The sequence below is a fragment of the Papio anubis genome, chromosome 5, assembly GCF_008728515.1.
Source record: "Papio anubis isolate 15944 chromosome 5, Panubis1.0, whole genome shotgun sequence".
Taxonomy (NCBI): Eukaryota; Metazoa; Chordata; class Mammalia; order Primates; family Cercopithecidae; genus Papio; species Papio anubis.
This window is the reverse complement of record NC_044980.1, coordinates 169,314,448-169,328,467: the sequence shown is the minus strand read 5'-3', so window position 1 is coordinate 169,328,467 and position 14,020 is coordinate 169,314,448. Positions and strand designations below refer to the sequence as shown.

The window sequence follows — 14,020 nt, the reverse complement described above, 5'->3', positions numbered from 1 at the left end:
CAGATCAAAGTTTGGGGGAATCTGAATCTTACTCCAGTTTGAAGCGCTCTTAAAAATAATTCCAACTTTGTTCAGAAGTATTTATTTAAAACAGGAACAGAAACATGCTTAAGCTTTTATTATCAAGTTTATCCACTTCTACCAGAACCTTGGTGAGGTCTAGCCCAGCATCCCCCCACCTCCACCTTCAGTCTGGTCCTGAGGCAGGCAAGGCCCAGACAGCCTGGCCACAGCTAGTGAGAAGGGGAGCGGCCTTGCAAGGCTCTCCCAGTCCTCAGCAACCCACATATCCCTCTGTACAAATGATGGCGTTCACCCTCCAAGGGCGTCTGTGCCCTTGAGCCCCCCACCCATGGGAGAGTCTGTCTCTCAGGTCACCTCGACCCCTTCTTGGGTAGAAACAGAGTAAACACTGGACCATGGGCTTCTCCACCTACCATAGAGCTCTCCTTCCCCCCCATGACTCACCCCACCCCCGGGAGTTTCCTCCACCCTCCTGCTGTCCTGTGGCCCCGGGACAAGCTAGGTCCTCAGACTGCCACCACTACCCCCACCTGGCCCCTAGGGCCCAGGCCCCAACTCATGTTAAAGAATGTTTGCATTCCTGTTCACTTGAGGACAGGTAAGAACTAGGGCTGTCTGATCCCCAGTCCCACCCCACTCCACCCCCGCAAAGTAATGAGGCTCGGGTGGTGGCTGTCCCATTACAGAGAAGGGGTGCCAAGGCCCCCCTCACACCACAAACTTGTTCTTGGCTAGGGAGTTGCTCTTGGTGGCTGTGTCTGCGTGGGCCTGGTACCCAATGATGGTCTTTGGGGAGAGGCCCAGGCGCTCTTTGTATACACGCCTGCAGGTGCGGGGGACACAGGAAAAGAGACACAGGTAGTCATCAGAGGGTCCTAGAGGTAACCTAGGCCACCAGACTCCTACCCTCATTTTGGCCACAGCCACACCTGTTGTGTCTTACCCATGTGGAAAAACAAAATATGACCCCCTTAATGCAAAAGGAGAACTGCACTGCCATAATAGAAACTTAGAAATCTGGACACCAGACCCTTCCATACAGGTGAGCAAGGCAGAAAGGAGACAGGCTATGGAAACTTCCAGAGGTCTCCCTTGCAGGTCAAGCCACCTCCACCCACCTTCCCTCTAGAAGAGACCCAGCCCCCACCCCGTGCCAGAGAACCTCCTCACCCAATGTGCAGCACGCCCGCCTGGTTTTCTGCCTCCCTCGTCCACACAGCGATCTTGTCCCCCTTGGTGCGGATGTTGACGACAGCCCCACATACCTCCCTGCTGTGTTCCTCAAAGCTCTCCCCGATCAGACACAGCAGCTGGACCAGAAGTAGGGAGTTGTGAGATCACCGGCTGGGACATAGGGACTGGCCTGCCATCCTTGAGACCACTGCCACCATGAGACCCACACAGCCCGTCTCTTCCCCTGAGGACCCTCCTCCTCCAACTCACCGTCTCCAGCCACAGCCGGTCCAGCTCAATGTGGCGCTGCTGCTTGGCCAGGCTGACCAGCCAGCGGCCACCCCGCTTATTCCTGCTGTCCTCCCACATGGGCTCGATGCCATCCTGCAAGGCAGATGGCAAGTCAACTGCCTCCCTGTGTTCAAAGGGAAGTGGGGACCCACCTACCATCCCAGTCTTATCCGCTCTCTGCTGAGGGCCTAAGTAGGCCAGATTCTTTTATCCTCCTTCCCTCTGTGCAAGCAGGTTCCACCCCCAGCTACTCAGCCCCCGGACAGACAGCACTGGTCACCTTGTATAGCGTTGTATATGTGCATGTCTCCTTTACTGAGTTTCTAGAGACAAGCATTCAAATGGGGGTGGATTATGGAAGCCTCAGGGGGCAGACCCCAGTGCAGGCAAGGGGGACATCCCGGGCTTGGCTGCATGGTTCCCAGCCAGGGCAGAAGTCACCTGGGGAGATCTCTAAATGTCAGCCCTCCAGGGATAGGTGTGGCATCAGTGAGTGTCCTCAAGCAATTCTGATGCCCTTTCCTAGTTAAGGAGCCAGGCCAGCAATCTCTCTCCCTCCCTCTTCCCCTTCCCGCCTCTTAAGGTCCTCCAAGGTGCGGCTTGGGCCTGACCTACTCAGTATGGGCTCCTATAAAGCATTTCCTCTAGTCAGAAACCGCAACTGTGCTGAGAGGTGGCCCGTAGCTCCCCACCCCCACTCCTCTGAGGGATTAATGCAGTGGAAGCCGGGAGGGATCAACCCCTTGTCCCTTTGCAGGAGGGAAAGGGAGCTTACCTTGAACAGGGCATAGTCACAGCCGGAGGAGAGCTTGCTGGCCAGCTGGATGTGACTGTAGAGCCTGGACAGAGCCCCCCGCCCCCCCATGCCAAAAGTCAAGGCTTTTTAGGGCCTGGTTCCAACTGGGCTCAGCCCTCCCAACTCCTCATCCGACCCCAGGGCCTCCAAGCTTTTGCTTACACTGGCCTGCCACCTGGGATTTCACCCCCCGTTTATCCAAACTCTCAAGACCCACCTTCTCCACGGAGCCTTCCCAGTGAAGGCTGAGCCAACCCCTGGGGAGGGTTTTGGACCCCCTCGTGAACCCCCCTCCAGCTACAGCCGAGGCCTTCTCGCCCTCCCTAGGGCTTAGTGCAGCCCTTTCAGAGCCACTCCTGTGAGCACCTGGACACTGGGGCAGCCGAGTCCTCCCCTTGCAGCTGAGACAGGTTCAGAGAGGGGAAGGAACTTGCCCAGGTCACGAAGTCATGGAGTGGCTGAGTCAGGGTCAGCTCCCTGCTCCTCCCACTCCCCAGGTTCTCTCCTTGAGCCCAGAGAAGGTGGTGGGGTGGGGGGTGGCTGTGCTCTACACCCCCTGGGCAGAACCCACCAAGCCCCAGCCCTCACCAAGGCTGAAAGGCCCTAGGGAGGGCTGGCTCAACCCGGAGAGAGGGAGCCCAGAGCTCAGAGACCCCCAACTCTAGCCCCACTGGGGACAGACACTCACGCCCAGAAGTCCTCCACACTGTCCACCTTGGTGACCAGGTGCAGGTTGTCCTGCCAGGCCCGGCTGCGGTCATTCTTGAAGAACCACAGAGCCCACCTGGTGGGGGGAGCGGGAGGTAGCCAGGCGGAAGCAGAGAGCTCCTGAGTCCACTCCTGGGACACCTGGACTGACAGGGAGGACCCTCCCCTTCAAGGGCGAACCGAGAGATGAGATTTGGGGCACAGAATTCCGCTCTTAGGTGAATGAAATCAGTTGTCCTGAAGGGCAGGGGAGGAGTGGGGGTGTTTGACCCACAGTCTCTGAGGGGTTAGGGCTGGAAGGGTCAACAGGGCCCAAGGCTTAGGTCAGCTCTGGCCTCCCACGGATGAAGAGCTAGGGCTGAGAAAGGAGCGGTTGCCCAAGGCCACGCTGCCAGCACAGAGTCTGGCCTGAAAGCAGGGGGCTGTGTTCCACCCGCAGGTTCCTTCCTACCTGTTCTGCAGGGGGTGCAGCTCCAGCTTGACTTCCATGGGGATCCCCATCCGGGCCTTCCCTCTCAGAGACAGCAAAGTCCTGGGAGAGTTTGGAACCTCTTCTCCCATGGGCGTCCTCTCTGCTGCTTCCTCCTCCTTCTCCTTCTCCTTCTCCTCCTCCTTCCACTCTTGGATTCCACCCTTAGCTTCACTCACCTGAGCAAAAAAAAAAAGGAGTCAGGATGGGTAGTGAGCTCTGGCCCTGCCTGTCCCTGTGCCCACCCTGCCCGTCCCCTGCTCCAGGAGGGGAAGGCAGGAGCACTCACAAGGCCTGCAGTAGCCATGCCCAGCTCAGGCTCCATGGAGGACCCAGCATCTGAAAAGCCCCCAGCTACCAGCTTTTAACCCACCAGCACCTGCCCCGCCCAGCTGGGGTGGGGGAGAGGGTGGGGCCGTGGTGCACTGGGGTAGAGAGGCCAGCCTGATTACCTCAACAGCAAACATTTAGTGAGTGCCTTCTCCACGCAGGCCTGGGGCTGGGGAAGCAGCTGTGACCAAGCCAACCCAGCCCCACACCGTGGGGGCCAAGACATGAAGGTAAGGGTCAATATTTGGAGTCTGCCCGAAAGGAAAGCAAGGTCTGCATCCCATGGAGGGTGATCCCAGAATGTGAGGTGGATGGCCCTGCAGATGGCAGAAGCAGAGACACTGACATGGCCGTGGGGCCTCTGGCACCATCCCCATCCTCGCATCAGAGCAGGTATTCATCTGGTCTCTGGAAGCACCTGAGTTTGTTTGTTTGTTTGTCTGTTTGTTTGTTTGTTTGTTTTTAAATAAAACATCTTTTTGACTAGAGATGAAGGGATCTCACTGTGTTGCCAGGCTGCTCTCAAACTCCTGGGCTCAAGTGATCTCCCATTTCAGCCTCCCAAAGTGCTGGGATTACCAGCATGAGCCACCATACCCAGTGGCATCTGAGTTTTTTAAAAGTTTAATCATCTGCCAACATTTAGACATAGGGGGATTTTATACTAAGATTCACATTTTTGGTTTCTCTTGAGAATTTGGAAAGGTCCTCCTGGACCTACTGCCTCACAGGCCCCTAGTCCCTTTGGAGACACATGAGGCTCCCTACAGCCCCCACCTTACCTCCTGCCCCACCTGAGTGTTCTCTGCCTGACATGGATGGTGAGGGTCAGGGCCGCAGCCACACAGCCTGGGTTCCAGTCCTGATTCTAGCCTGACTGCAGCCAAGCTGGCACTTCATCGAGTCAGTTTCCCCATCTGTAAAATGAGAATGTTAATCATACACAACTCAGAAGCTTGTTGAGGGTATTACATGATATAGAACCCATAGAACAAGGCCTGGCTCCTGCTCAACAGAAGTCAGCTGAGGGTTCTCCCAGGCTGTGGAGGGTGGGGACTGGAATAGGGAAGGAAGGCGGGGAAGCTTTGGACACCTTTCTCAGCCTTCTGAATGACCCCTTTTCTGTGGAGGCTGAAGCCTCCCCAGGTCCTTTAAAGTTTTGCATCCTCCCCTTGGGCACTTTTAGGATCCCAGACGTATAAAAGGCCCTGCTCCTCCCCGGCTCGTGACCATCTGGAGGCTGAGTATTTGCTCAGCCCACATCCTTAAGCCCTCATATGTGCTAGGCACAGGGTTAGGTGCTGCTACGGTGATGAGCAAAAAACAAGCGGGCTCTGCGCTCAGGTTTATGAGATTACGCATCCATCAGACAATCTGTTTCATCACAAACACAACCCACTGAAGGAAAGGGATTCGGGGCTGGGAGAACCTAAAAAGTCCACGATCCAAGCTGGGGCTTCAGAGCAGCAGTTCTCAGGTGTGTACATCAGAATCACCTGCACAGCTCACTCATCACACGCTGCTGGGCCCTGTCTCAGAACTTCTGACGCCTTAGTTCTGGGCTTGGGCCTGAGGATGTGTCCGTTTTATTTATTTATTTATATTGTTTTCAGGCAAGGTTTCACTCCAGCTGCCCAGGCGGGAGTGCAGTGGTGGCATCTCGGTTCACTGCCATCTTGACTTCTCGGCTCAGGTGACTCGCCCACCTCAGCCTCCTGAGTAGCTGGGGCTGCAGGCATGCACCACCATGCCCAGCTAGTTTTTGTTGTTGTTGGTGGTTTTGTTTTGTTTTGTAGAGGTAGGGTTTCTCCATGTTGCCCAGGCTGGTCTTGAACGTCTGGACTCAAGCAATCTGCCCACCTTGGCCTCCCAAAGTGCTGTGATTACATGCGTGAGCCAATGCGCCTGGCCCAGGATGTTTGTATTTCTAACAAGTTCCCAGATGCTGCTGGTCAGGGACCCCGTTTTAAGAACCACTGGGTTGGAAGAAGCTCACTGAGAGGTGGTATTTGAGCTGAGACCTAAAGCATGAACAAGAAATAATAGGAAATAATTAACTGGGTGGGGGAGAGCATCTCTGGGAGTGGGAACAGTATGTGCAAATGCCCTGAGGCAAAGGGAATGTGGAATACCAGAGGACGAGAAGACAAGCCAATGTGGGCGAAGCCAAAGGGGGAAAGAAATGGGTGAGCCTGATCCTAGGGACAGTGGGGAGCCACTGAGCATTTCAAGTGTGTGCAGACTGGCTGGGGAGGCCATCAGATATGCTTTTCAGCAGGTTCTCTGGATTGCTGTGTGGGAAACAGAACCCTGTGGCTGCAAGATGTGGGGAAACACTGACTAGGATGCTAATGTAGTCGTCTAGGTGACAGATGGGATGGCAGAGAAGATGGAGAGATGATGATAGATTCAAGGGGTATGTAGAAGCAAAACTCAGTGATATTTGGTAGGCCCTGGAGGGGTAAAGCACTGTGTCCCACTTATCTATTGCTGCACAACAAACCACCCTAAACTTAGTGGCTTAAAACAATCATCATCATTTATTATGCTCACAAGCCTGCAATGTGGGACAGCCCAGCTCTCCTCCAAAGGGAGGTCAGCTAGGGTGGCTTACAGGTTGGGGCTGGAGTCATCTGCTCACTCACACGTGGGGCAGCTGATGCCAGCTGTCCGCCAGAGCCTCAGCTGGGGGTGCTGGCCAGGATCGCTCTGCGTGGCTTCTCCATGTGGCTGCTTGGCTCCCTCACGGCGTGGTGGCTGGGTTCCCAGAGAAAGCCTCCCAGGAGACAGGAAGCAGAAGCTGCCAGTTTCTTAAGACCTGGGCCTGAAACCTGGCACCACATCAGACCCACTGTATTCTACTAGAGTCACAGGCCCAGATTCAAGGGAGGGGACATACTGCCACCTCTCCGTGGGAGGAGCATTGAAGAAATTTGGACAGAGGGAGCACTGGAGGAGGACCAGGCTGGGAAGAGATCACGAATCTAGATTTTGTTGTTGTTGTTTTGAGACAGGGTCTCACTCATTGCCCAAGCTGGAGTGTACTGGCATGATCACAGCTCACTGCAGCCTCAAACTCCTCGGTTCATTCTCCCTTCTCAGCCTTCCGAGGAACTGGGACTATAGGTGCACACCACCATGTCTGGCTAATTTTCAATTTAAAAAAAAAGAGATGGGGTCTCAATATGTGGCCCAGACTAGTCTCAGATCAGCCTGGGAGGGTTCAAGTGATTCTCCTGCCTTTGCTTCCCAAAGTGCTGGGATTACATGTGTGAGCTACTGTGCCTGCCAGGAATCTAGATCTGATGAAGAAAAAGGAAGGAAGGGCTCTCCCCCAGTACTGGGCATGGTCTTAGCTACCTTACAACTGTGGCCCAGAGCCCGGCATGGAATGGCCCTCTCAGCCACAGCACCCCTTCCACCACCTCACACAGCTTCCAGCCTGGGGAAGCCGCTGGAATCTTGGATTGAGGTGACTAAGGAGAGACCTTAAGAGCAACCCCCTGGCTCTACAGGCATCCTGGCCTCTCCCTGAGGCCCTCCCAAGTCTGTCTATGGGGCACATCTTCATGTCGGGATTGAACCAGCAGGGGCTCTTGAATCCCAGCCCTACCATCCTGTTCCTAAAATATCTTGAATCTGCTCATTCCTCTCCCTCCCGACTCCCCTGACCCCAGGGAAGTTGGCTATGACTTTGGCTGCTACATGAGTCTTTCCTGACACTCCATTTGCTTCTACTCCTGCTTTCCTACAGAAAGTTCTCCAGGTTCCTCGGGGGGATCATTTAAAATATTAATCTGGTCACATAACTTCTTTGTTTAAAACCAAGGCCAGGTGTGGTGGCTCACGCCTATAATCCCAGCACTTTGGGAGGCCGAGGCAGGTGGATCACCTGAGGTCAGGAGTTCAAGAGTAGCCTGGCCAACATGGTAAAACGTTGTCTCTACTAAAAATACAAAAACAAACAAACAACAACAACAACAACAACAACTAGCTGGGCATGGTGACGGGCACCTGTAATCCCAGCTACTTGGGAGGCTGAGGCAGAAGAATCGCTTGAATTGGGGAGGTGGAGGTTGTGGTGAGCCAAGATCACGCCATTGCACTCCAGCCTGGGGTAAACAAGAGGAAACCGGTATTTAAAAAAAAAAAAAGGCCGGGCGCGGTGGCTCACGCCTGTAATTCCAGCACTTTGGGAGGCCAAGACGGGTGGATCACGAGGTCAGGAGATCGAGACCATCCTGGCTAACACGGTGAAACCCCGTCTCTACTAAAAATACAAAGAAATTAGCTGGGCGAGGTGAAGGGCGCCTGTAGTCCCAGCTACTCGGGAGGCTGAGACAGGAGAATGGCCTAAACCCGGGAGGCGGAGCTTGCAGTGAGCCGAGATCGCGCCACTGCACTCCAGCCTGGGCATCTGAGCAAGACTCCGTCTCAAAAAAAAAAAACAAAAAACAACCTCCAGGACACCCAGGATGTGATCCAAAGTCCAGATCCTGGGCTTGCAAAGTTCTTGGGCGATTCAGCCTCCCATACCCTGAGCACATGGAGCCTCCAAAAGGCCAGATTTGTTCCTGCCTCAGGGCCTTTGCACTTCCAGTTTTCTCTGCAACTTTTTACAGAACTTCTCCTTGTTCTTCTGGGCTTGGCTCAAATGTCACCTTCTCAAAGAGGCCTTCCCTGACTACTACCCTATCTAGAGAAGAACACTCTCCCCCATGCCCTCGAACTCATCACCCTGTTCTATTTCTTTCTTAGCGCTTAACACTACTTATTTCGTTTATTCATTCAAAAAATGATGACCTACCGATTACTTTGTGCCAGACACCATTTTAGGCTCTGGGAAGCACAGCTGTGAACAAAATGGATGGTTTCTCCTCTTTGCATCAGAAGGCCCTAGGACTCAGCCCTGGCACCTCTTCTCTGTTCTGTCAGTACTTGCTGTTTCATGCCCTTATCCAGTAATGGGCATTGAATGTCATTGAGATGGTGACATGCTTAGCCACCACCAGAAATCCAGAAGAGCACATCCAACTGCCTGCCCGACAGCTCCATCTGGGTATCTAACGTGCATCTCAGAGCTACCATGTCCAAAGCTGAATTCCTGGCACCTCCTCTTCCCCGCTCCAGACTTGCTCTTCCAACCATCTTCTCCACCCTTCCAACTGCTCAGCTGGAAACGTTGGAATGGTCCTGGGGCTCTGTCTTTCTCACCTGTTAGCACATGCCATGACCAGTTCTCCCTTCAAAACATCCAGGACCCAACCACTTCTCTTGGTCTCCATTGCCACCATCCCAGCCCAAGTGACAGTCGTGCTACCTGTGTGATGGTGATGACCTCTGAACTGGTCCCCAGCTTTCACCCTTGCCCAAGAATAGTCCACTCCCTACTCCCTACACAGCAGCCATTAAAATGAAATCTGGATCACTCCCTCCTCTGCTCACAGCGCAGGAGCCCACAAGGCCCTCATCCCTCCAGCCCTCCTCTCCCTCCCTCTGCTGCGGCCATGGTGGTCTTCAGTCATGCAGATCTGCAGATGTGCCAGCCACCTCCTGCCTTAGGACTTCCAGAGGCTGTCCCCTCCCTTCCTAACCTGTCTAAGGGGAGGCGATACCTGCCCATCGTATGTGACTATTCAACCCCTCAGCCCCAGTGCAGCAATTCCTCTGCTTCTCCTCCCTGACTGCCCCCAGGATTTGTCACCTCCTGACACACCATATATTTTACAGATTTATTTTACTCATCACTTGCCTTCCTTAAAGTCCCCAAGGCCCTTTTATTTTATTTATTTATTTATTTTTTTTTTTGAGACAGAGTCTTGCTCTATTGCCCAGGTTGGAGTGCAGTGGCACGATCTCGGCCCACTGTAACCTCCGCCTCCCGGGTTCAAGTGATTCTCCTCCCTCAGCCTCCAAAGTAGCTGGAATTATAGGTGCACATCACCACACCTGGATAATTTTTGTGTTTTTAGTAGAGACAGAGTCATGTTGGCCAGTCTGGTCTTGAACTCCTGACTGTAGGTAATCCACCCATCTTGGCCTCCCAAAGTGCTGGGCTTACAGGCGTGAGCCACCGCGCCCGGCCCCCAAGGCCTCTCTTGTTCACAGCTGTGTCCCCAGGGCCTACAACAGCATCTGGTTGATGGGAAGTACTCAGAAGTCAGAGGGAGCAGGGAGGATTGGTCAATAGATTTAGCAAAGTGAGTGTCGCTGATGATTTTTACAAGAGCAGCACAGTGGAAACATCTTTTGTGGTTACTAGTTGTGAATTGTCTGCCCATCCTACTAGAATGCTGAGTTCCAGAGGGGCCCTTGCCCCTCTGCAGCTCCTGTTCCTGGAATGATATTGGCACTGGGTAGGCACTCAGGGAAAACTGATTGAAAAGAACAAAGGCCAGTGACTTTCCCTCTCTGGGTCTCAATTTCCTTATCTGTAAAATGGGAATGAAAATGCCTGCTTTGAAGGACTGCTGTGAGGACGTCATGACATAATGGATGGAGTACTTGGCGCTGTGGATGTACTTGGCATTGTAGATGTTCAGTAAATGTCCCCCATTCCCCTCCCTGTTCTCAGCTCCCCGTCCTGCCTGCCCTGCAGGACTCTGAGGCCTCTGGACAGCAGAAATGTTGCTAAATGTTTAACCTGCCAGGCGCCACACACACAGTTACAAAGGCACATCTGTATATTTGCAGAACCCAGGTGGGGCTGGGATCCCCAGGATCTGCTTAAGAGAACTCTCTGCTCCAGCTGCCCCAACCAGGATTTTCTCTAAAACCCTTTCCCGGCCGGGCGCGGTGGCTCAAGCCTGTAATCCCAGCACTTTGGGAGGCCGAGACGGGCGGATCACGAGGTCAGGAGATCGAGACCATCCTGGCTAACACGGTGAAACCCTGTCTCTACTAAAAAATACAAAAAACTAGCCGGGCAAGGTGGCGGGCGCCTGTAGTCCCAGCTACTCGGGAGGCTGAGAAAGGAGAATGGCGTAAACCCGGGAGGCGGAGCTTGCAGTGAGCTGAGATCCGGCCGCTGCACTCCAGCCTGGGCGACAGAGCGAGACTCCGTCTCAAAAAAAAAAAAAAAAAACCCTTTCCCACCTTTTGTCACATTCCCTTCCCAGAAGCTTCCAGAGTACATTCCTAGGAAGGGGAGAGGAAGAAAAGAACGGAAAGGCCCATTTCCTGGGGAAAGAGAGAACAAAAACAGTGAGAAGTCCTGAGGACCTGCAGGTTTAGGGACTGGCCACTGGAGGCCCCTGAGCCCGAGCTTTGCCACCCCATGCTCTAAAGCTGCTGTGGGGAAGGATCCATCCCTAAGATCCTAGGACTCACTCTCCTTCCTGAGGGCACATGGAGGAGTGCAGCACACACTCCAGACCAACGTGGAAACTGGGTCCCTGCTGTTCCTGGAAGTTTGAGGCGGTGATCACACCTCTGAGTCAGAGTCCGCTGACCTGCCCAGCTAGTCCCAAAACAGCCCCAACCCTGTCAAAATGACATCCCATGTGGTCCTGCAGCTTATTCAGAGGCTGAGGCAGGAGAACTGAACTGGAGGGCGGAGGCTGCAGTGAGCCAAGATCACACCACTGCACTCAGGCCTGGCAACAGAGCTAGATCTATCCAAAAAAAAGAAAAGAAAAGAAAGAGAAAGAAAGAAAGAGAGAGAGAGAGAGAGAGAGAGAGAGAGGAGGAGAAAGAAAGAAAGAAAGAAAGAAAGAAAGAAAGAAAGAAAGAAAGAAAGGAAGGAAGGAAGGAAGGAAGGAAGGAAGGAAGGAAGGAAGGAAGGAAGGAAGGAAGAAAGGGGAGGGAGGGAAAGAAAAAAGAAAGAAAGGAAGGAAGGAAGGAAGGAAAGAAGGAAGGAAGGGAGGAAGGGAAAGAAAGAAAGAGACAAGTGGCAGGTATTCTTTTTACCCTCCCCTCCCCTCTTCCTGCTGTCTGCATTGACATGATGGCAGGAGCTGCTTCAGCCATCTTGGGCCATTTGGATGAAATTCATGTACTAAGAATGGTACACCAGAAATGTAGGATTCTTGGTTCCTGATAACTGTGAAGTCATCACACCACCTGTGGACTGCCCACCACTGAACTTGTTTAAGTGAAAGAACAAATGCCTGCTTTGCCTAAGCTTCTGTGCTAGCAGCCAAACGAACTTCCTGCCTGACTCAGAATTTAACCTATTTTCTGTTACCTTGACACTGGACTTTCCCACCTGCTAGATGCCTTGCTGGGAATGGTCACCACCACCTGTAAGGTCCTTCTCATCTTTCAAAACCCAGCTCGAATGTCTCTTTCTCCTGCAGGCTGTCCCCTGCTGCCCCTTCCCTCTTTGGGCTCACTGCTATTCAGCTTCCCAGCTACCCACTTGCCGCCCATCCATTGCAGACTCTCCACTGCTGGTCTCCTTCAGCCTCCCTCTAGCATTTATCTAGTCGATCGCTATCCCCAAGGTCTCTGTGCACTTTCTTCAGCTTCTCTTTCTTTCTCACTGCCAGGGCCTTCTCAGTCTTTCTCCAGGTTACTCTGCTTCTGACCCCTGAAGTTTGCAGCATCTCAGGAATCTGTTCTGGGCACTCTCTTCTTTTTACTCTCTATGCACCCCCAGAGGATCACACTCAGCCCTGTGGCTCCAGCCACCACCTCTATGCTAATGACTCCAAACCTAGTGGGGCACTGATCTCACTTGGCTCACAAGAGCAATTGTTAAAACTTCAGGAATTGGGCTGGTCGGCTGGTCACGGTGGCTCAGCCTGTAATCCCAGAACTTTGGGAGGCCAAGGTGGGTGGATCACCTGAGGTCAGGAGTTTGAGATCAGCCTGGCCAACATGGTGAAACTCCATCTCTACTAAAAATACAAAAATTAGCCAGATGTGGTGGTGGGCGCCTGTAATCCCAGTTACTTGGGAGGCTGAGGCGGGAGAATCCTTTGAACCCAGGAGGCAGAGGTTGCGGTGAGCCGAGGTCGCACCACTGCACTCCAGCCTGGGTGTCACAGCAAGACTCCGTCTCAAAAAAAAAAATAAAAAAAATAAAAAAAAGAAAGAAAGAAAAAGAAAAACTTCAGGAATTGTGTGAGCCAGTTGTTAAAGCCATTACACTGTTAAAAATTAAATTATATAAAGTTATAGTTAAATTATGTTAAAAACATAGATAATACTCAAAACGCATAACTTCCTAGTTATTTTACTATTATCTGTGCTCTTAAGGTTATTTGTATCTACGTTATCTGTATCATGAAAATTGTAGATAACTGAACCAATTTTCTGTTCAGTGACATCACACTGACAGCTTAGAATCAACTGTAGTGGGTGTATTTTACCCCACAGACATTGGCAAACTATAAATGTAGGTGTTCCTTCCTGCCTGCCCTTCTCCCGTCCCAACCTTGGAGAGCCATTTGTGCCATTTGTTGAAGAATTCTGAGTACACTGTGGCTCAAATTTGCACCTGAAGCCAGCCTGCAGTGCTTTCCTGAGCTCTGGGCTCAGATACCCTACTGTCTGCTGGACACCCCCTCCAGCTTGTCTGTCATTCCCCCAGGCAAGCTCATCATCATCTCCCACCAAGCTGCTCCACCCCCTCAATGCCTATTTCATTTTGCAGCAGCATCACTCACTCCATTGTCCAATCCAGAAACCTGGGAATCTTCCTCGACTTGTCCTTACCCCTCTCCCGTAACACCTAATAAGTTACTCCCAAGTGATATTCACATCTCTCCTTCCAGCCCTGCTCCAGCCCCACCGGGGCTTCTGTAGTTCAGGCGTCCTTTTCCCTCCTCTAGAGTCTGCCCCAGCCTCCTACTGATCTTTCTACAGCCAGCCTTATCCTCCTCCAACCCATCTCCGTTTGGCCCCATAAAATGTACATCTCATTAGGACTCTTGTGCTTAAAATCCGTCAGTGACTTCCCGTTTCCTGTGATCTGAAGTTCAGACACACTTCATTTCATCTTCTTTCTCCCCTCCTCCTTTCCCTGCTCCTCCATCCTCCTTCATCTTTCTTTATCTCATACTCTGGCATCAGGAGTTCTTAATCCCAAGCCACAGAAATCACTTCTGGGTGATTTAAGCAGATAAGGAGTTTATTAAATACTGGGCAGCTCATGGGCCAGGTGCAATGGCTCATACCTGTAATCCCAGCACTTTGGGAGGCTGAGGTGGGAGGATCACTTGAGGCCAGCAGTTTGAGGCCAGCAGTTCGAGACCAGCCTGGGCCACCTAGTGAGACCCCCATCT

The 14,020-nt window shown here is 52.7% G+C and overlaps 1 protein-coding gene across 1 annotated transcript; it reads right to left on the bottom strand.

The window, feature by feature from the left end:
- Positions 1-66: 66 nt before the first annotated feature.
- EIF4E1B (eukaryotic translation initiation factor 4E family member 1B) lies at positions 67-3,792 on the bottom strand. Its single transcript, XM_009209617.2, has 7 exons — positions 3,751-3,792; positions 3,444-3,640; positions 2,973-3,068; positions 2,264-2,327; positions 1,468-1,581; positions 1,195-1,334; positions 67-847 (listed from the first exon to the last, which is right to left on the bottom strand). The coding sequence occupies exons 1-7, from the start codon at positions 3,784-3,786 to the stop codon at positions 733-735; spliced, it is 762 nt and encodes a 253-aa protein (XP_009207881.2). The 5' UTR covers positions 3,787-3,792; the 3' UTR covers positions 67-732.
- Between the last annotated feature and the right edge of the window lie 10,228 nt (positions 3,793-14,020).